This window comes from Aulostomus chinensis, chromosome 3, assembly GCF_037954235.1.
Source record: "Aulostomus chinensis isolate RoL2024-O1b breed Wild chromosome 3, RoL_Achi_v1.0, whole genome shotgun sequence".
In the NCBI taxonomy this organism is placed as follows: Eukaryota; Metazoa; Chordata; class Actinopteri; order Syngnathiformes; family Aulostomidae; genus Aulostomus; species Aulostomus chinensis.
Window position 1 is genome coordinate 6,771,487 of NC_141322.1, and position 22,646 is coordinate 6,794,132.

The following is a 22,646-nucleotide window of genomic DNA, read 5'->3' on the forward strand; positions in this document are numbered from 1 at the left end:
TGATGACGATGAGGAAAAGGAACTGACATGGAAGAACAAGCCTTCTCCACGAGATGTATCATGAGCAGATAGAGAGAGAGGCAGACACTGTCAAACCGTAGCAATAGCTGGAAAAGGCCCAGCAGAAGGACAGCACAGAGGCTCTGATCATGGCAGCAGGAACAAACACTAAGCACCAGATGCCTCGGGCGAAGATGATGTGTATTTTTGGATATTTTTCCCACTAGACTGACTGAACACATATTAAGGAAACAAAAATAAATCCTAAAACTGAACAGTGCTTAAAGAAACAAATCAGAAGTCCAAAAATTAACCATTTGTTCTCATGAAAGCTGTGCAAAGCGTTCAGAAACTGTCAGCAATCAAATGCAAAATTATTTTTGTTGTGCATTTGTTTGTTTGTTGAAACTGTTTTTTTTTTTTTACCATAATTATTTTAAGATGTGAAGCACATTTTGATATGAAAGCCTTAAAGTTTATTTCTACCTCCATTGTTTCTGTTGCTTACCTTCATTCTCCCTTTCTTCACTGTGACTCACCTCTGATCCCTCATCTCACCTCTGGCCAGGACAGTCAAGGTGGACGTTTATGACTGGGACAGAGATGGGAGGTAAGTTGTCTTTTTTTTATGTTCTGGACGCTAATTTCCCCTCTATTTTCTACTTTATTTTTTCCTAAAAACAGGAAATGCATTGCACAGAGGTCCAGTCCTATGCAAAACTTACTCAGCTAGCTTTGCAGGTCTTGAAGTTGGTGCTACAGCAATGGTCCAAATTTTAGAAAATAGAAAATTCAGAACAAATCAGCTGTACCTGCTACAATTTTGTCATTGATACCAATATGCAGGGAAAAGTCAAATGAAACTTTCACATACTTTGAGCCGCCACTAATTTTGGGGCAGCATAATTTTTTATCAAAACTATAAAAGGTATTAAATCTATCGCCGCCATTTTTGTTCAAAAAAAGAAAATCAAACTGACTTCCTTGCATCGTCCAACTATCCTCCGCAAATGATCCTGTGAGAGTTTACTTTTTCCTATATGAAGTTCACGGGACATGAAATATTGGAACCTTTTTGGAAAAAAAAGTTCTGAATTCTGTCCTCTCGTAAGCTATTATAGTCAGTGGATAATAGAAGCATCTTTAAAAGGTAATCACTCATGGAATAATCAGTCTTTGAGAACAGAACTGCAGGCAGGTCTTGTGTCTATATACACAGATAAGTGCACAAATTATCACAACATTTTCTCGGTAACTGAATTTCTGACACAAGATTGAAATGTACTATGACATGCAACACAAGAGTCAAACTAAAATACATAAAATCCTCACTTTTGTGCCCAATTCTACACGGCTGTTTCCAGCACTCTTTTGGTGCCCTTCACATCAGGGTAAATTGTATCTTGATTGGTAGAGTCTTATAATCAGGCCATTTCTGGATTTGTTTTAGGCTCCACCAAGCAGACTTTGAGGCCCCTCTTGTGGCCAATTCAGAGGAGGTATTAAAGGCACAAGTGCCATTTTTCCCACTGTTGATACTAAACACAAGTGACTAAACCCTCCCATCTCCTGACACCCCTAAAGAACACCCCTGACCCCCTCAAGTTTTCATTTTATTGATCTTCTAGCCTACTTGTTAGAGGAGAACACTGCACTTGTGGAACCTGCAGGAACATAAGAGAAGCTGCTACATCCTGGAAAAGAACATGTCTCCCTGTATTGCCTCAACTAGATACTAATAAAAATCCCTCGAATAAGATTACATGTGATAAATACAAAAATAATCATGGCATCTCTGTTGTGCTGACTCTGGAAATGAATCCAACAGAAACCATGATATTTGATAGTTTTATCATGTGATATTGGAGTGAATTACACTGTCTTTAGTAGCCTGAGCTGAGATGGAACTACAATATATACATATGGTTTTGTAGTGGTTGTGAGGTTATTTTTTGAGAGTAATGCTGCTTGTCATGGCTTTAAATTTATTTGTTGTCAATTAGGAATTTTATCTGGCATCCTCTGTTTGAACTTTCTTGTTCTTCATCCTCATAATTTGTCTGTAAGGTTAATAGCAGGCCTGACCCCAGGGCCTTGACCTGGGTCGGCAGTGAAAGCGTGGTGCCTTTTCTTCTTTGTGAATGTGCAGTTAGAACACTTACGGATAGTGAAGCTGACACTCATGGCACCAGCGTTGTCTATATACATAGCTGTGTTTTTGACTACGTGAAGGTCACATCTGTGCAGAATGCTCTAGTTCGGTATTACTGGGTAGTGCCAGACATCATAAGTATGACTGTTAACGAGGGTCAGACACAGATGTTCACGGGGAGTTGACGCAACCTCATCTCACAGCGAACCTTGTACACCTGCTGTGGACATCCAGTTAAGTGGTCCAGTGGAAGCCATCTCTGAGTCTCCAGCCTGTTTCTTGTGTGTGACGAATTCCTTCTTCACACAAAATTCCTCTACAATTGTCATTTGCCTTTCTCTTCTTCCTCCTTCCTCTAAAAATGCCTGATGGCATAGATGCGCAGGCCTGCCCAAACTCATCAGTGCACAGCAGCTTTAGTCATTTGTTCATTTTCCACACTGCACCTGTCAAATACCAGTCCTTTATCTTCCTAACCAGAGAGGGACTCAAGGCACTTGTTTTCATGTGTTAGAAGAGATGAAGGGCTCTCCTACGTAAACAGCAACTGGCAGGTGAAATGTTTCAACTTCATCATAATTGGCCTTTATACTGACATTGTTTCACAGTGGTTCCGGACTTGTGTTTTCTGTAATAGACTTTAAAGTTACAATTGACATCATTTTTTGAATTTAGGTTCATAGATTTAGTTTTACTGCTTATGGTGTATTTATATTGATGTTCTTCTGCAGGGAGCCAGCCTTGTTTTTTTCTTATATTAAATTGAAAGGCAGAGAAACTGTTTGAGGTGCTTCACACTGTAAAAGACTTGATGAACATTCAGCATAGTTTACTGCTCAGGGAAGAAGCCCTAAAGTGGGGGGTGCTATGAACTAAACTAGCTGACAACATCATTTGACTCTTCCAAGGAAGTTGAAACATTTTAAGGTAAAGAGAATAGTCTGTATATGGACACAAGATATATCTTCCATAGCTTCATATTTCTCCTGTCAACCTGGCAACAAAAAAAGGGAGGGGGGGTATTTTTCTGCATGCATTTTCTTCTAAAAGAAAGTAGAATAAATGTGTTTCATATCATGCTTTGTTAAATACTGGTGTGTGCAATGCAGTGGGCCAGAGAAACTTCTCAACTACAATAGGAAAATGGACTGGACAGTAACACCACTGTCACCTGTCAGTCAGAAGTTTAGCTTTCAGCACTCCAAACTGTCAAAAAAGGTTGAGTCTCACAGTGTGATAACACTTCAGTAGATTTAAGTGTGTCACTGGTGGCACTGGTATTTTACTACCACCATGTGGTGTGCCAAGGCAGGATGATGCTGATGCATTAGCAAAGGGGAAGTAAGGCCCTTCTGAATGTCAAAATATTACAAACTGACAAAACAGTTTAGCAGCTGAAGCTACCGCCACAAACTTCCCCACACGGACTCATTTGTCCTGAAACGTGAATGTGTACTTGAAAAATAATGTTTTATGATGTCTACACTATGATTCAGTTCTGGTATGATGTGAACACAAAAAACATGGTTAGGTCCAGGCATAAAAAAAAAAAAAAAGAAAATTGACGACAAACTGATATATTCGTGAATCAAAACATTTGGTTAGGGTTAGCAAAACTTTAACAGAACAACAAAAACTTACATTTGATGAGGTCTATGAAAGGGAATTCAGTCTACATAGAGTCTAATTTTCCAAAAAGCTAATAAAGTAGTCAGTTCATTTCAGCAAAATAAACATGATGTTAAGGAAAAACAACAGAAAACATATAAAGGGAGGAGGCATGAATTAATAGGCTTCAGCACACTTTTTTTTATGTCTTCAATGTAACGTGTTCTTGTGCCTAACAAATTAAGCCTGCTGTGCGTCCCTGTGTTGTCACCGCTCCTTATCCTCCAACAACCCCCACCATCTACCTCCATGCAGTTCATCCTCTTCTCCCCAGTGGGCGATGTACTCTTTTACTTGCTCCTCAAGGATTCTCCTCTAAATACCAGCATTGCACCGGTGTCAAGCACAGCTTCAGGCTGGTGATATATGGAGATGCAGACATGGCGTGAGGGCATGCAGAGAGTTGATATTTATAAGGAGGGTTTTGCATAATAAAACTCAAAAATGATGTGTTGAACTTCTCCTCTGAGGGTTCTTCTTGAGAGGAGAATACTTGCAGGCCACATGTTCCTTCCAGTACAGATTAAGTGCAGTGACTTTGCCTTGTGGAAGTCATGAAATAACATGTAAAATGAATTGGAAGTAGGTAAGATGGCTATGCTCTGCTTTCCTCACTTACATTGAGCAAGATATTGGATAAATTCACACATGCAGCAATAATGTAACTATTGGTAACCGCACTGTTTAGTGCGGTTCCTTTAATGCCAATGACATGTTCTAGTCTCTGTAGAAGGATATGGTGATCAATGGTATCAAAAGCTGCACTAAGATCTAATAAGACCAGCACAGAGGCCAGTCTCTCATCTGATGCTAGTAGGAGGTCATTGGTAACTTTGACTGGTGCTGTTTCTGTGCTATGATGAATCCTAAAACCTGACTGGAAATCCTCTAATAAGCTGTTGCTGTGAAGAAAGTCACAGAGCTGTTTAGCAACTGCTTTCTCCAGAATTTTGGAGAGAAATGAAAGATTTGATATTGGGAACTTGAAAAAGCTGTACAGCTAAATTATCATTTAGGCTTTATGGTATTTGATATACCATAGCTCTTACAAAAGAAGGAAAAAAAACTTGTTCAGTCATAACCTGGCACTTGGACCATGACAAGCATGAGAGACAGACCAACTTAGAAGATTCAACAAAAAAATGCATTCAACCACAGGAAGCCAAAGTAGAAATAATCAAAAGTGAACTGACTCAATGGGATGTGATTGGTGTATGATCAGTGTGGCGTGTGTTGTAGGGGCTCAGATTACACAAGTAGTGATTGAAGGATGCTACATTACAAAGATGGTGCTTCCTTGAGAGAAGGGGGATGAATCACATGGGTGCCCCCCATGACTGCCAACAACAAGAATCATTGTTGTTTAAAAAGTGTCAACGTGCCACAGGTTCCTCAAACTTTGATCATAATCAGATTTTCTCTCTGCAATAAAATGAAGAAATTATATCAGGATTATTGGAACCATCAGTTGTTACACCCGTCATGTCAATATGAAATAAAAGTAGTTACTTTTTTTGTCTGCATAACTTTCTTCATCGTCTCTTTATCAGGCTACATTGGTGAGCATTACTGATTAAAACATGATGCTTGCAATCAAGATTTTGAATGTATCACTGCAGAACGCAAGAGTTGAGGTAGTTTTGAAGCATGATTTACCGAAACTTAGTGTTAACAACACAATTCTTGCTTTCTGTCACTGCTGCACTTGCTGCTATTTAAAAGTCACAAGTCAAAACTTCAGTCGTGTTGCTTGAGTGGCTGTGATAGGATAATGGAGGGACACCTGCTGTGCTGGCTCATCAGAATGATCCAATGTGACTTCAATCCAAGGACATCTATCTGCCCAAAGCACGACTATCAGAAAAAAACCCACAACCTTGGTTCTCAAGTGTGTACAAACAGACTGTCATGTTGACTCATTAAACCCCTTAAGAGTGCAGTGTATGAGGAATGTTTTCAAATTGTTGCTGTTTTTGTATCTCCTTCTTTCCCATTTATTGTGCTGTCCTCCAGTCATGACTTTATTGGCGAGTTCACCACCAGCTACAGAGAACTGTCCCGAGGCCAAAGCCAGTTCAATGTTTACGAGGTAAAATGCAAGTAGTGGAGAAAATTTAAGATGAATTTTTTCAGCAAATAGTGAAAAAAGGAAAGTCCTGTTTTTCCAATTTTTTTTTCTTGAACGTGTATGAAGAATGGAACAGTGTTTAAAGAATGGTCTGTGTAACTTTTGGTAGTTTGTTTTTACAGCTAAGCTAACCACCAAACCTTACCACTCATAGCAGCCAAGACTGAGCAGAGCAAAGTGTTTAACATAACATAAGGTCAGCAAATTGTCCATTGTCGTCTAGATAAAAATACCACAGATTAAATGTCACAGTACCTATATTCTCCCCATAAAGATGCTTAAAATGTCTGAAAATAGTAGTAGTAGTAGTAGTAGTACAACATCAACAGTGTTATTCCCCTCATCTTTTGGAGCAAAGTATACCACTGTTCATGACGGCAAAATAAACACAATCCGAGCTGAGTGTAAAAAGGCGAGTCGAAAAGCTGCTTCACATTTGATGTGAGCACAGCTTAAAACCACTGCTGCCGAGACCACATTACATCTTCAACACTAAATGTCAGTTGGTCTAAGCTGTTTGAGTCGTCAAAATTTCACAGATAGTTCTGTACATTATTGATAAACACATATCCCAACTTGTATGATCCAGCTTTGGTTGGACAAGGTTTTCTTACTCTTGTTTCCATTTGATGGTGTAGCCCTGCCATCCGCTTGGCTCTCCGGGTGACATCTTAACTACATTCAACTACAACAACAACAAAAAAGAACTTGCTGAATCCAAAGCAGGGTTATTATTATTTGAATGTTGGTTTTCTCATTTTCAGTGTGTCTTTTATTACGTCTAGTCCTCTGAGCTACATGTTTTGTGTTCCTCATACTTTGTTTTCATTCGCTTCTGTCAGTTTCCCTGAAAACGTTTCCATTTGGGTGAAAAATGAAAAACAAAACAACAGCAACAGCAACAGCACTTCAGTTTCTTGGTTCATTGGGAAAAACAAACTTACAAAAAATACACAGACTAAGAATATGCAACACTGTCAAACATCTTTCTTGTGTTAGTAGTCAATCCACAGGAGCTCATACAAGCGCTGAATGGCATTTCTGTGTTTTTTTTTTGTGATGAAGGTTTTGAATCCTAAAAAGAAAGGCAAAAAGAAGAAATATGTCAATTCAGGGACGGTAAGTCCCTCCAGACTGCATTTCATCAGAAGTTATATCTTCAAGCAAATTTGTTATATCAGAGCAATAAAAGTCTTCTCTCTCTCTGTTTTCTTCTTGTTTTTCTCCATGCTCAAGGTAACTCTACTGTCTTTCAAAGTGGAGTCAGAATGCACGTTTGTCGACTTCATCAGAGGAGGGTAAGAACTCCTCTTTTATTTGGGCATCACAGTACTTTGAGGTTTGCAGTGTTTAATAATGCAGAATGATTATATATATATATATATATATATATATATATATATATATATATATATATATATATAGCATTTAAGTGATAAAATGTATGAATAAAAAATATTTTAATAAACTAATTTTAAAAAGATTGTAGTGGAAAAATATTTTTCTATATTTTTAACAGGCTGAATGTTTTTTTTTTCTCCTTTCAGGCAGCTTTAGAATACATTTGAAAAAAAGACAAGTATTAACACGTGGTTCCTCAAAATCAAGTCATCCATCACAAGGCTTTAATCCATCATGTCTGGTTTTATAGCAGGTCTGAAGTTCCCATTGATGACAATGCATTTATGAATATGTGCAGTCAATCAGATGCTATTTATTGAGCACAAAATGGAAAATCTGAATTGTCCTTTAGAGTCTTAAAATCTATACACAATGCAACATCTTCTGTCCTCAGACCCTTGACCAAGGTGGAGAAAAACTTCCCTAAAAAACTCCAGGTCTGACAAACATGCAGTATGTTGAGAAACCAACACAATCACAGAGTATAAAACCATATGTCATGCCATATCTATGCCATCTTATTTTCAAATTGAGACTTCAACAAACATAGCAAAAGTCATTGCATATGTTTTTTTTTTTAAACAAAATATCAAAAATAAGTTTTTCATTGAATGTTTAGAGATTTTTATAAAACAAAGTGGATACAGGTTTACATTTTCAGGGTCGCTTGCCCTGCTCCTGTATTAGACTGCATTGATTCTAGCCAAACCAAACTGATAAACTAGCTTCTACTGAGCATGAGTCCCAAGTCTACTGAAGGGAAATCAGCGACTGCAAGGAAATATTCAAAAATCATCTTTTTAACCCAAAGCGTTTAAAGATTCAGTACAATGATGGTTAACCTCAGAGGTTTGAGCCTGTTTTGGATGTTTTTAATGGTTTTGATTTTGTCTTTATTTACCACATACAAAAAAAAAAGTTTAAAAAAAAAACATCAAATCCAGTCCATCTCTCCATCCCTGATGAAAGGCAGCAGCCATGACATCAAGAATCCCCCCACCCCACCCAGTGGATCAATAAAGTATTTTTGAGTCTGATTCTGAATATCAAAAGGCTGTGGTCTCCACCCCTCCCACAGTCCCACTGCTATGGGACATCAGCATTTTGAAAAATCGGTCACAAATGTTTTTCCATTTATTTGGACTCAAACCTAACTGACCCCTGCGAAGCTGACCATGGCATTGTGAGATTTACCTGGGATGTGCGCGATGCAGCTGCTAGTCCTCTCCATGGCCTCTCCGATCACCACAGATGTCCTCTGTGTCTGTGCACTCGCCATTTCTGCAAAAGCACAAATTTGGTTTTATGGCACATTTCTGCTCCTTAGATGATTCTTTGTCGAGAGTTGAGATTTTGTTCTTCTGATGTCAATGGGTTTGTGTGCTTTCATGATGTTAACTGGAGAGAGAATACATGAACTCTATTTTATTGCTTTGAACTTATAAACAACACGTTAATGGCTGCGTCAACTATGTGAGTGAGCAATAAAGAACAAAAGAACTTCCTTGTTTCCCATTTTCATAGTAGGAACTCATTTGCCACATTATCCCCAGACACAGCGTTATGGGCGGGGCCTGGGGAATAATCTTCCAGTTGTTTGTGAGTTTTAAAGTGTATGTACAGGTGAGATTACATTATCTCCAGCTGCATACGTTGCCATTCTCTTCATTAGCTGCATTTGTTCATGATCAGCTGAACCAAACGTCATTTCATCGCTATCGAAATATATCTTAACCAAGCTCTTCATTTCATGTATTTTAAATCTGTATGGAAGGTTGTTTATCTATTCTTGTTTTAGATATATAAATCAGTGAAATATGAAATTAGAATGATATGACTATGATATTCAGGTACTGCCCATTAATACCAAGGGCCCAACCGTAATGTTTCTCCTGTCACAGGGACTGATGGTCACACTGGCATCTGCAGGGGCCTTCCTTCAGTGCAACCCTTTATGTCGGTGTCACACAGAAATGGCATCAAACGAAAGGAGTGTCAAACGCTTCACTCCAACTGTGTTATTCATTTCTATGAAGTATTTCCATCTTTAGGGAAATGCATCTAACTGGTTTTCCTTGACGTAGTTAACTGGAAGAAGTTACTGGCTGCTAATTAGGCAAACTGTAACCCTGGAGCGTTGTGAACAATATTGTCAAGATGACACCTGAACATTATAAGCTGACTTGAACAAAGTTCTCTTGTTTTGATGCATTTTGAGGCTAACGTTATGTTTCCCTTTCGTGAAATTGTCAGTCTAGTTTAAACAGCTGTAATTGTGCTGTCTTGAAGAGATATTGTCACTCACCTAACATTTGTGTTTCTAATACTCAATTTCCCAATAGGACACAACTTAATTTCACAGTGGCCATCGATTTCACAGCATCTAATGGTAGGATAGCATGATGTCTTTGTGCATGCAGGAAATGTCCACATGTTTCATTTGACTTTTGTGTTTTTTTATTAATTTAAGTTTTCACACAATTACTACATTCAACAAAAATATTAACACAATACTTGTTTTGCTCCCATTTTTCACAAGATAAAATAAAAAGATCTATGACTTTTTGTGTACTCACAAATAAAGATTGCTGTGATGAATTAACAAGCGATCGTGAAGCATTTTGTCAATCATTTTGAATTTTAATCAATCAGCCATCAAGGTAATGTTGGTTACTGTGTGCCTTGAGGTACTGAATTGAATTTCACAGTGCAGCAGCAACTACTGGGACAGAGACAGAGGAAGCTGCATACTCAGTTACAGAGTGTAACATCCAAATACAAGAACTCCCATGTTTTTTTGTTGTTGTTTTTTAAAAGAACACTGCTGCTGCCATTTTGGCCTGAATACTTTTCTTGTCATTTTAAATCTATGTGGTCACATCAGTGGTGCTGCGTACTTCAAAGCCAACCTAACTTTTTAAAATCCTCAAAGTGTGTGTGTGTGTGTGTGTGTGTTTTCATTTAACTGACTTTGTGGGGTGAGAAAACTGGGAGCCCTGTATATTAATGGTATGGCCCTCCTCTGTCCCATCCCCCTCAACATTCCTGAAGAATGACATTTATAATGGAATAGGTCTACTGCCACCATTATAGCAAGCTGAGTTAACCAACCGTAGCCTCTTCTCCCATCTGCCCCTCCAAATCTCACCAGCAGGTGAAAGCCAACACCTCATTCACTCCTGTTATAACCTGTCTCTCGCCATATTCATGTCTTCCTCTGAGACATGTCTGCAATTCGGTCTGGCACATGCTCAGCAGGGCTCACAAGTTCACATCTTTATGCTGGAGGGTCATGACCCCCTGTGGGGTAAACAGAAAATGGGGAGGTGATTATGCTGGACTAGCACGCCCAGAGTACCCATGCGCATGAAAATCGAACAAGTAAAAACGATAAAATATAGGCAGATGGAAGAGATTCCGTGGAGACAGACACAACAAAGCACTTCTAACTGTCAATAAGTAAATATTGTGAGGGGTTTTGTTTATCTTAAATATTTTTCCTCAATAATGCTACTGTGCCTTCAGATCTGTAGTGTACCATTTGCAGGCTTGAGTATCTATGCAGTACCACAATACTTAATTTAAAGTGGTACTTTGTCACACATTTTGCTATTCGCAAATAGTGGACCTCCTGCAATTTGGATACCATACCAGGCCAAATTGTGATTTTGATGATTTTATCATATTATTCAGAACTATACTTGACGTGCTATGTGGTTAAAAAAAACAAAAAACTCTGGGCTTCTTCTCTAAATGTCTTTGTGAAAGTAAAGTGTTGTCTTTGTGTATTGTCACGTCTTTCTCCAGGTAACCCTTCCCAGCCCACCTCACTGCACTACATGAGCCCCTACCAGATGAATGCATATGCCATGGCTTTGAAGGCTGTGGGAGAGATCATCCAGGACTATGACAGTGACAAACTCTTTCCTGCCTATGGCTTTGGTGCAAAACTACCTCCGGATGGGAAAATCTCCCATGCATTCCCACTGGTAAGTATGTTGTCCTTGTGCCTGCGTGGGTTCCCTCCAGGTATTCCGGCTTCCTCCCACTGTCCAAAGACACGCAAGAGGGGACTAGGCTAACTGAATACTCTAAATTGACCGTAGGTGTGGCTGTGAGTGTGAATGGTTGTCTATCTATCTGTCTGTGTTGGCCCTGCGATGGATTGGCGACCTGTCCAGGGTGAACCCCGCCTCTCACCTAAAGCTGCTGGGATAGGCTCCAGCCCCCCAGCAACCTTAACAGGAAAAGTGGTAGACTACAGAATAGAATGAAGTCTCTCAGCAAGTTGCCAGTCTATCACAGGGCCAGTATATAGTCAAGTCAAGACAAGTCAATTTTATTTGTCTCACAACAAATCACAACAAAAGTTATCTCATGACACTTTACAAGTAGAGCAGGTCTAGTACCACACTCCTTCAATGAATTTACACCCGACAATTCTCCATGAGCAAGAACATCAGGCAACAGCGGCGATGAAAACCTTCCTTTTAACAGGCAGGAACGTGGAACAGATCCAGGCTCAATGGGGACGGCCTTCTGCTTTGACCGGCTGGGGCGAAAGAGAGCAGGAGGGTGGGGCAGAGACAAAGAGATGATGGAGGACAACAGATATACAGAAGGAAAAAGAGGGACAGAGATAAAGAGAGAGAAAGGGAAGAGACTGATGGACAGACGGGGACATGAGCAGGTGGAGCTACGGGTGGCAGCTTGAGCCTCTTCAAGTCTGTCTGGGATGTGGGGGGCCCGAAGGCTCCGGAAAAGAAAATGAGTTAGTAACACATATGAGTATGATTTCTATATGACACATGGACAGAGAGGAAAGAGAGGAGGAGAGAGAAGCCAAGTGCACCATGGGAGATCCTCCAGCAGCCTAAGCCTATAGCAGCATATCTAAGGGCTAGCCTAAGCAGCCCTAACTATAAGCCTGATCAGAAAGGAAGGTCTTCAGTCTGCTCTTAAAGGTAGAGAAGGTGTCTGCATCCCGGAGCGAAACTGGGAGACGGTTCCACAGGAGGGGAGCCTGATAGCTGAAGGCTTTGGCTCCCATTCTACTTTTAGAAACTCTAGGGACCACAAGTTACCCTGCATCCTGGGAGCGAAGGGTTCTAGCTGGGTAAGAGGGCGCTGTCAGATATGAAGGTGCCTGACTGTTGAGGACTTTGTATGTTAGAAGGAGAATTTTGAATACTCTTCTGAATTTGGCAGGGAGCCAATGCAGAGAAGCCAGTACAGGAGCGACATGGTCTCTTCTACTAGTTCTCATCAACATGCGGGCAGCAGCGTTTTGGACCAGCTGGAGAGTTTTTAGGGACTTACTAGTGCAGATGTATAGAGAGTATATAGAGATTTAAAGACAACCATTGACAGTAACAGGCAATGATGAGTCTCCAAACATAAAAAACACGCATGTTTTGATGCAGCTGGAGCACCTAAGAGCCCACACAGACGCAGCATGCAAAAATGCAGCTCTCCAACCCAGAACTTTCTCACTGTGAGGAAAAGTTGCTAACCACTGCACCACTGTCCTGACAGTGTGGTATCTGAGTTCTTAGGTGAGGTCAGGGGTTGGTATGTAAGGAAGATGTTGTTGCAGTTGGGTTGTATTATGCATGGTCAGCGAGGCCACTTTCAAAGGGACATTTTACGACATGTTTAAGTTAATATATCATGAAGGGATGGATACGATGGAATATAGTTGAGCCTCTTACAGCATAGAGCCAGAGGTTCAAATCTGGCCACAAGAATCTCTCAGTGGATGCTCAAGATGCAGTGACACTGTACTTTCTGCAATAAACTTTATTATATGCAACTAAGCAGTTTCTTCATCACCTTCACATCATGACCATCTAAGAACATCAACAGTCAGACTTTGTAATAATGCATCGGCATTCCTGTGCTTGTCAGTGTGTACCGCTCAAACAAAGGTTATCAGCTGTTGAGGTGGTCTTTCATTGTGGCATGCATTTTTGTACATGCTACTGAAAGAATGTTGAAATCCACATTGAAACAAACGTGGCAGTGAAGCTGCGGAGCAGTACACTCTTTGTATCTGAAGCTGACACTAGCAAGCTGGATGTTGACATCCCTGATTTCCAGTTGAATCAGATAATGGAAGAGGAGCTGATTGTTGCTCTTTATACACACTCCAATGTTTTTGCATTAAAGCTGATATTTTCAACTACTGCAGAGACACTTTAGCGAGTGGTAGATTTTGAAATTATTTGGCAACGTGGGTCCAAGCTTGATGGCCCTGCCTCAAGCTGTTGGTAGTATTCATAGTAAAAGTGTGTGTACATAAAAAAGCTGAGACTGGCATCTGTTAGGATGTCATAACTGTGAGAGCACTGGCTGTTTTCTTTTTACAGACTTTGATAGTGGTGAAGATGGGATGGATGAAGGTGTTTTAATTTTTTTAAATGTGATCATTGATTCAAACAACATGATAATTTGTATAGTCCAGTGCTCTCTTCTAGTTGTGGTAAATGTTATGTAGGAAACATGCAGATGAACTATTGAGCAGACTGTTATTAGGCTAGAGTTGTTGTTGTTTTTTTTTTAATAATATGAAATTCAAAGGTGTTTATGAAAAATTACTAGTTCATGAAATAATATTATGCACTGCAATAGAAGCTGTGTGTCTTTTGATGCTAGTTCCTATACCTATTGGAAGCTAGTTTCTTTTAGCTAGCAAGCACCACAACTAAAATATGGAGGTGTCTGATTTTGAAACTCTTTCCTCAACCTGCAAGTGGCAGGACACCAGAAATTATAGAATCATTGAAATTAATATTAGTGCACATTTTATATATGGCTCACAACCCTTTGTAAGTTTAAAGCAATCAAAAAACTGCTAAACTGCAAATATTTTTTACAGTAAAAAGTGAAAAAGTTGTGGTGCTGCTGGAGCGAGTGTTGTTTTAACTCACAGCAACATATCTGTGGACTACCGTGCAGCCTGGTGTGGCCTTAGGTGCTGAACAGCATCTGTCTCCTCTAATTATCATATATGTGTCATACTAACTCAAAGGCTTTGCCTCACTGGCTGAGGGAAGAGCCAGTGGTGCACCTGATGCACCTGACCACTAATAGTGGAACAAATATAGAAGGCCTCTGGCAATTAATGGTGAATTATTGAATTGGGGGGGGGGGGGGGGCGGCATTTGATTTGCACATTTTTAATCTCAAACTAAAAAATGAAGATTTATTTTCTGCATTGTCCCCCTTACCCAGCTCTGATGGGGGAAAAAACCAACTTAAGGTTTGCTTTGACCACTGTTGCAGGATGTTCTTGCTGATGGAGAATTGTTGGGTGTAAATTCATTGAAGGAGTGTGGAACTAGACCTGCTCTGCTTGTAAAGTGTCAAGATAACTTTTGTTGTGATTTGGTGCTATACAAAAAAAATTGACTTGACTTGACTTTAGGATTCCCTTATGAAAGTTGAATTTTTTGACACCAAATGTTTTCTCTCTTGTAGAACTCAAATACAGAAAACCCAAACTGTGTGGGGATCGAAGGTGTCCTAGAGGCTTATTTCCAGAGCTTGAGAGCTGTTCAGTTGTATGGCCCAACCAACTTTGCTCCAGTCATTCAACAGGTGGCTCGGTGAGCGCACGCACACACGCGTGCACACACCCACACACACACACACACATACACACATACACACACACACACACACGCACACACTTACTTTTAAGAATTATTTCCAGCATTTTCCAGACAGGGTTGGATTCAAATTTTCAGTGAATAAACTAACAGAGAAATACAATCAAGGCTTCAGATTCAGATTGGGCCCCCAAGGTTCAGAGGATTGCACAGCTGGTGGCAACACTAGTGTTCACACATATGTATCAGGCCCCACAAATGAAAATAATACTCCTTATGTCCAGCCATTGCACAAGTGATCTCCCATTATGCTCCCAAGGGCTCCTTTCACCTCTGCACAGCACCTGACAGAAGCAGATTTCTCTTGTTATCGTTAATTCAGACTGGTTCCTTCAGAAAAGGCAATTGTCAATACCAAGAGGTGAAAAGAGAAGGGGCAGTTCAGTGCCTCAGGCTGCAGAGGAGAACTATTATAAATCTATGATCACTTTCACCAGTCTGATATTTGTTTGACCTATCTACAATCCAAACCTGCCTGCCTTTTTCTCATTAGTACAGACAACATCTGATTTCCTTATTTCTTTGGCACCTGACTAGCTTTATTACAATCATGCATGGGTCAAACTAAATCCAAAGAGCTAAGGAACTTTATTGCATGTCATTAGAGGTGGTGTTTGCTACTTACATTCTTTGGAGTTCAGTCTTGATAAAACCAGTGTAATGTAATGTAAAAAATGCCATTATTAGCTCAGAAAAGGCAAGAGTAGCACCTCTTTGATTTATAACAGAATTTCAGCTCCTTTTCAGTCTGTGAAAAGAAAATTGAGTCTTCTCTGGCTCCAAAAAAAAGAGCTTCTTCATCTCTCAGAGAAAGTAACTCATAATTACATAATTCAGTCAGGTTTATCTTGTCTTGACTTCCACTCTGGTTTAAACTGGTTTGATTAGGTTCAAAAAGTAAGGTCCTCATGCTTTATCTATATTCAGGATTACAAGTCAGGTCATTTGGCAGGGCTCAACAGTGTGAGCAATCAACTTGCACTCGGGAATAAAAAATAGATGGTGTGAACTGTCAAATGTATTTATGTATGTATTTAGAAGCATTTCTGGGAATAAAAAATGAGGTGCAGATTACCATAACTGCTGGTTGATCCCTTGTTCAGGCAGATCTGGTCACAGATATTAACATTTTAGGTAACAGCAAATGAGTTCTTAACATCCATCCATTTTCTACCACATCAAAAATATGCATGTTGGTTTAAATTTGGAGACTCCAAGTTGCCTGTGACTGTGAATGGTTGTCTTTAAATCTTTATATTCTGGCCCTGTGATCGACTTGCTGAGAGAATTCATTCCATTCCATTTTCTACTGCTAATCCTGTTAGGGGTCACTGGGGGGCTGGAGCCTATCCCAGCTGCCTTCGGGCAAAGAGGCGGGGTTCACCCTGGACAGGTCACCAGTCCATCGCAGGTCCAACCTATAGACAGACAACCATTCACACTCACAGCCACGCCTACGGTCACTTTAGAGTATCAATCAGCCTAGTCCCCATTTGAATGTCTTTGGACTGTGGGAGGAAGCCAGAGTTCTCAGAGAGAACCCACGCAGGCACAGGGAGAACATGCAAACTCCACATAGAGAGACCCCATGTTTGAGCCAGGGCTTGAACTCGGAACCATCTTGCTGTGAGGCGACAGTGCTGACCACAGTGCCACTGTGCTGCCCCGGGTTCTCAACATTGAAATGATAGATAATTATTGAGGAAATTATTAATAAGGTTAATAATATTAATTTGCTCTGAGTTGCAGCCCACTGACAGCTTCATTGTTGGCCACCTGACACACTGCCTTTGTGTGCAGTCTGTCAACATAGCATCTACAGCATCCCCCTGTTTGTACACAGGGTTTGCTGTGACACAGCAGAATAACAAAATACAAAATGTCCTGATACGACCAGCCAGCATACGACCCTGAAAAGCAGTATAAAAATGAATAGAAATAAAAGATTTTTTGTTATTTCATCAAAAAAATGTGGTTCAAAAGGAACAAACGAAGAAAGCAGTAAACCAGAACAGTGGTGAGGTTTTTTATTTTCCCTTGTGCAGAGAAAGAAGGACAGAACTGACCTCACAAGGACTTCGAGTAGATTTTAGTGTATATTCAGGGCTTAGGATAGTCTCTATCCTATCGTTCTACGCACAGTGTTATATGTTCTAATTGTTACTTATCTGTTTTTGTGAGCAATAAAATTTTAATAATAGAAATGATAATACATTTTATTTATAGGTTCATTTCAGGACATTCAAGGTCACCATACAGAAATCATACCTCATCCATACATGTAGTAAACACACCTAAACATTGGTATCCCAAAGCCTCCTTCACTGTTGCGTTATCTTCAGAATGAACAGCTTACGTTTTTACAGTAGACAATTTTGTGTTTCTGTGTTTACAAAATGTATGACAAAATATCAGAATGGGAAGGAAATGTTGTCTTTCTACGGATAATGTTAATTCCATGGATAATGTTTATTTATTTATTATTTTGTTTGTTTATTTGATAGGAACATAGCACATGAAAATACATCTAATAAAATACACATACACATGCAAATAAAAAATACATTGTGAAAGTGCACTAAAGTTGTTGAAATGCTGTCCTCTGCTGTTCTTCCTGTGTCCTTTTCCAGGGAGAGTTCTGATTGTCCCTGACAGTAGTTTTTTTTTTTTTTTTTTTAGAGGGTCTGCCCTGATGTAAACCATTTGCAAATCTGCCCTAGATGATGTAAATGTGTTTGACAGGGTGTGGCTTTTGCCCATATTTCCCTAACTTGTATCTCTAATCTAAAACATTCAACATAAAGAGCACCAACTGAAAAAAAAAATCAACATTCTTAAACAAAAGTAAAAAAACAAATGTGCCTATTGAATTGGTGTGATGGAAGATAATTTAAAAGGATAGTGCGCATTAATCAAAATCTCAGTTTCCAAATCAATCTCAGTGCGCCAGAGTTGGCTAACTGGCTGGTTTTCATCTGTACTACCTTGGCAGGTTATTACAAAACGGCCTCTAGTGTCATCTACACTAAACTTCTGCAAATACGACAGTACAGAAACGCATGACCCATAAAACAATACAACACCACACGAAAGGTTTGACAATACATACCGACATACATTACAAAGCAGCACTTGTTCAAGCCCTGAGGGTACGTGAGGGCGCTGCCAGAGACGAGTCTGATGACTCATGATTGCAATTTTGGTTTTCTTTAAGTCGGTTCTTAATTTTATGCTTAAAGGATAAGACAGATAATTAGAGCGCTCTCCCTCTTCAGTTGGAAGACTGCACAAGTCGTGAGTGGCTCTGACTAAGAAGTAATTATCCCCATTACTTTTTTCATAGAACCACTCACCACAGCCATCATACAGAATAGCTGCATTTATATAACTGCACAGAACCATCGGCATCATGTGATGTACAACTTCATGTATTGTAGAGCATGACATATATTTAAGGATTAAAAGCTCTGTTGCCTATTTATGAATGAGCAGACAACATCTTGAAAATAAGCATTAACTCAGAGTAAGATTCAAACAAGAAATAAAGTTTAGCCTTTTCAGTTGAAACGCACACTAATGCCACCAACATTAATGAGAGGAAGATGAGTTAAGAGTCCATTAATACTTGAGAAATTTGGTATCTTATGAGAAAGAGGGTTTTTTTTGTTAAGTTTTAGTTTCAACAGTAAGGTCAAAGCTAACTCACCCATATTCAATTGCACTGCCAGCAAATGTTCTCCTCAATCTCTCTGTTGTTCACAATTTGACAAAAACTACTGTGACATTCAGTGACAAATCCATTTAAAGTGCTGGCACTCTCACTCCAGCCAAAAATAGCAGCTCATTTCAATAACTTAACACATTCACAATCAACTAGGAAATGACATATTACTCTTAACTTCATGTGTTCAGATCATTCAATCCAGTGTGTGTGTGTGTGTGTGTGTGTGTGTGTGTGTGTGTGTGTGTGTGTGTGTGTGTGTGTGTGTGTGTGTGTGTGATAATGTCAGGTGTGCTGCAGAGGTGACTGATGGCTCCCAGTACTTTGTGCTACTGATGATCACAGACGGTGTCATCTCAGATATGGCTCAGACCAAAGAGGCTGTCGTCAATGTGAGTATCCGCAGCACTACATACACAACAAAAGTGGGGGCCAGATTGATGTCCGCACAACCCACATTTCTGCCAATAAAATCCTACTTCATTAACCAATTTTGATGCTGACCTCATTGCTTATGTATTTGTGGGAATTATCTGACACATATGCATGAATCATCCGGCACAAACAAGTTGTCTGGTTCATATGCACCCTCTCTCCACAGGCTGCCTCCCTACCTATGTCAATCATCATAGTGGGGGTGGGCCCTGCTGAGTTTGATGGTAAGTTTGTGTGTGTCCGTGTGTGTTGGTCAGCTTACAACGTTTTTTACAACCGCACTTTGCTGCCATTAATGTTAACCTGCTAACATGCTTCATGCTCAATTAGTCATAGTTTTACTGCTGTAGCCGCACTAATATGTTTTGGTTTTAACTCTTGCAATGTGTACAGTAATCCAAACATATTCAGGGCAATATGGGGCATTATTAACCTCTTACACACAATGGTGAAATCTTCTTTCACACAGAAGAGCATTTTCATTTCAGTGTGTGTGAGGATTTTATGGGTGTGTAGTTTCATATGTGTTTGTGAGAAGAATACTCTCAGCTGTGTGCATGAGCACATCTCACTTTTGTGTGAGAGGTTTCATAAATATGTGTTCCATAAAATTCTGTCCCAGGCGGCCCCTCATACACACAACTCCAGAATGTGCAATGGGCACACATAGACTCCATGTGGTGCTGAAGCACCTGTGTTTTTATTCTCACGGATAATGGTCCTTTTTGCAAGACATTTAATTATTTTTGATGTTATTATTTCAGATTTTGTTTTTAAAGGTGACCTGTGGCCTCAATCAAAAGCATATTGTTCTAGCCTGATTGGCATTTTAATTGTAATTCTGAATGATTCAACCACGTGGCCCATCTCCTCTTTATAATATATGGCACACACAACCACCAGTGAATCGGACATGAGGATATACTTCACCTAAATATTTGTATTTTTTACTGCTAAACTTAAGTGAGTAAGTAAATTCCATGTCAATAGGAATTATGAAGTAGAGCTATAGGTGAAATGTGTGATTATGGGTGGTCAGGTTAATTTTTTTTATATGACTTCAAATCACAACAAGACTTATCTGACAGTTTACACTTAGACGAGGTCTAACTAACTAGGTCCAGTTTGGTGGTGGGAGGATGTCATCTCTGCTTTTTGTGGATGATGTGGTCCTCTTAGCTCCATCAAGCCACGACATCCAGCTCATATTGGGGCAGTTCAAAGCCGAATGTGAAGTGGCAGGGATGAGAATCAGCACCTCCAAGTCTGAGGCCATGGTCCTCAGCCAGGACAGGGTGGCCTGCTCACTCCAGGTCAGGGGGGAGGTCCTGCCTCAGGTGGAGGAGTTTAAGTATCTTGGGATCTTGTTCACGAGTGAGGGTAGGATGGAGCGGGAGATTGACAGGCGGTTTGGGGCGGCATCCGCAGTGATACGGGTGCTTAACCAGTCCATTGTGGTAAAGAGGGAGCTAAGCCAAAAGGCAAAGCTCTCTTTTTGCTGGTCAATCTACGTTCCAACCCTCACCTATGGTCATGAGCTGTGGGTAATGACCTGAAGAACAAGATCGCGAATAAAAGTGGCCAAAATGAGTTTCCTTTGCAGAGTGGCTGGGCTGTCCTTCAGAGATAGGGTGAGAAGCTCGGTCATTGGGGAGGGACTCAGAGTAAAGCCACTGTTCCTCCACGTTGATAGGAGTCAGTTGAAGGTGTTCGGGCATCTGGTAAGGATGCCTCCTCAACTCCTCCCTTGGGAGGTCTTCCAGGCATGTCCGACTGGGACTGACCCAGGACACGCTGGAGGGATTGCATTTCTCGGCTGGCCTGGGAACACCTCGGGATTCCCTCGGAAGAGCTGGTTGAAGTGGCTGGGGAGAGGACAGGCTGGGCTTCCTTACTGAGGCTGCTGCCCCCGCAACCTGGACCTGAATAAGCAGAGGATGAGGATGAGGACAATGATGTATCACAGTAAGCAGTTGTTTTGGGACCCAGTAGATAAGCAAGGAGGTCAAAAGAGCCCAAGATCAAAATCACCGAGCTGAAATACAAAAACGCAGTGGAGAAGAAATTCACTCAGGGGAACCACCGTGCAGCTTGGCAGGGTCTGAAAAGAATGACAGCTATTAACTCTGTCACCACCACCAGTGACCCAGTCCACAACATTGGCAGCAGTCGGACATCCGTCCCCAACAACCTCAACTCCTTCTACACCAGATTTGAGACCAACAACTCCACCTAGCTTGCCAACACCAGGTCCCACCTCAAGTCCGGCACATCCCCCATCATATTTTGCACCAAGGATGTTGTGAGGGCCCTCAAGAGGACCAAGAGGAACAGTGCGCCTGGCAGTGATAAAATCAGTGACTTGGTCCTCAAATACTGCACTGACCAGCTTGGGTGCATCTTCCAAAGCCTGTTCCAGACCTCTATGGACACTGGCACTATCCCCAAGCCCTGGAAACACTCCACCATCATCCCCATTCCCAAGAAGAACCCTCCCAAGACCCCTAATGACCTCTGCCCAGTGGCCCTCATCTCTTACGTGATAAAAGTCATGGAAAGGGTTGTTAAACAGCACATCCTATCTTGGACATGCTCATAGCTTGACCCCCACAATTTGCATACCGGGCAGGCGGAGGCGTCAGCAACGCCAAAGCCTTCATCATCGACACAATCCACAAACACTTGGAGCTTCCCAACACCTTGGCCATGCTTCTGTTTGCAGACTTCTCTTCTGCTTTTAACACCCTGCAGCCACATATCCTGGCAGAGAGGCTCCACCTAAACTTCAAACTGGACGACTAGCTCATTCTCTGGATCCTGGACTTCATCACCCACAGAGCACAGAGAGTCCGGATCAACAACAAGTTGTTTGACCTCCTTACCACCTCTACAGGCTTCCCACAGGGCTGTGTGCTCTCACCACTGCTGGTGATGGAGGTGATCCTAAAGAAGTGCCACCAGAGAATGTACCTGCTGAGGAAACTGAATTCCATCTCTGTCAGCAGCAAGCTCCTTCTGACCTTCTTCTACACATTTATTGAATCAGTCTTATTGTTCTCAATGGTCTGCTGGTTCCATTTCATCAACTTGCAGGGAAAGAACCTCTTACATAGCATCGTCAAGGTATGTTCCAAGATAATTGGACTTCCCATTCGCTCCCTGGTGTCTGTGTATGAGCAGCAGGTCCACGGTATGGCTGCTCAGATCCTGAAGGACACCTTCAACACTCTCTGCCCAGCATTTGAGAGGCTACGGTGTCTGGCTTGCAGGACCCAGCGAAGGAGATCCACCTTTGTCCCTGAGGCTGTCCTCCTTCTGAACTCTTTGAACTCCCAGTACTACCCACAACATTGCCACTTGCCACTTGTCATGCACCTAATGTGTGCCTGTACTTCCTGTATATGCTGCAACTATATATACTCAACTCATGCGACAATTCATCCTGTACATACCACAATATTGGCAATGTAC

At 40.9% G+C, this 22,646-nt stretch overlaps 1 protein-coding gene across 3 annotated transcripts in view; it reads left to right on the forward strand.

The window, feature by feature from the left end:
• The window catches only part of LOC147267511 (copine-9-like), a 136,948-nt gene that overhangs the window by 107,414 nt on the left and 6,888 nt on the right, over positions 1-22,646 (forward strand). For all 3 annotated transcript variants that reach the window (XM_086198380.1, XM_086198379.1, XM_086198382.1), the window contains 9 exons: positions 569-610; positions 5,834-5,909; positions 7,014-7,067; positions 7,185-7,246; positions 9,692-9,738; positions 11,157-11,338; positions 14,829-14,956; positions 19,030-19,132; positions 19,342-19,399. In XM_086198380.1, the coding sequence (XP_086054506.1) occupies positions 569-610; positions 5,834-5,909; positions 7,014-7,067; positions 7,185-7,246; positions 9,692-9,738; positions 11,157-11,338; positions 14,829-14,956; positions 19,030-19,132; positions 19,342-19,399 (752 nt within the window). The remainder of the gene's footprint in view (positions 1-568; positions 611-5,833; positions 5,910-7,013; positions 7,068-7,184; positions 7,247-9,691; positions 9,739-11,156; positions 11,339-14,828; positions 14,957-19,029; positions 19,133-19,341; positions 19,400-22,646) is intronic.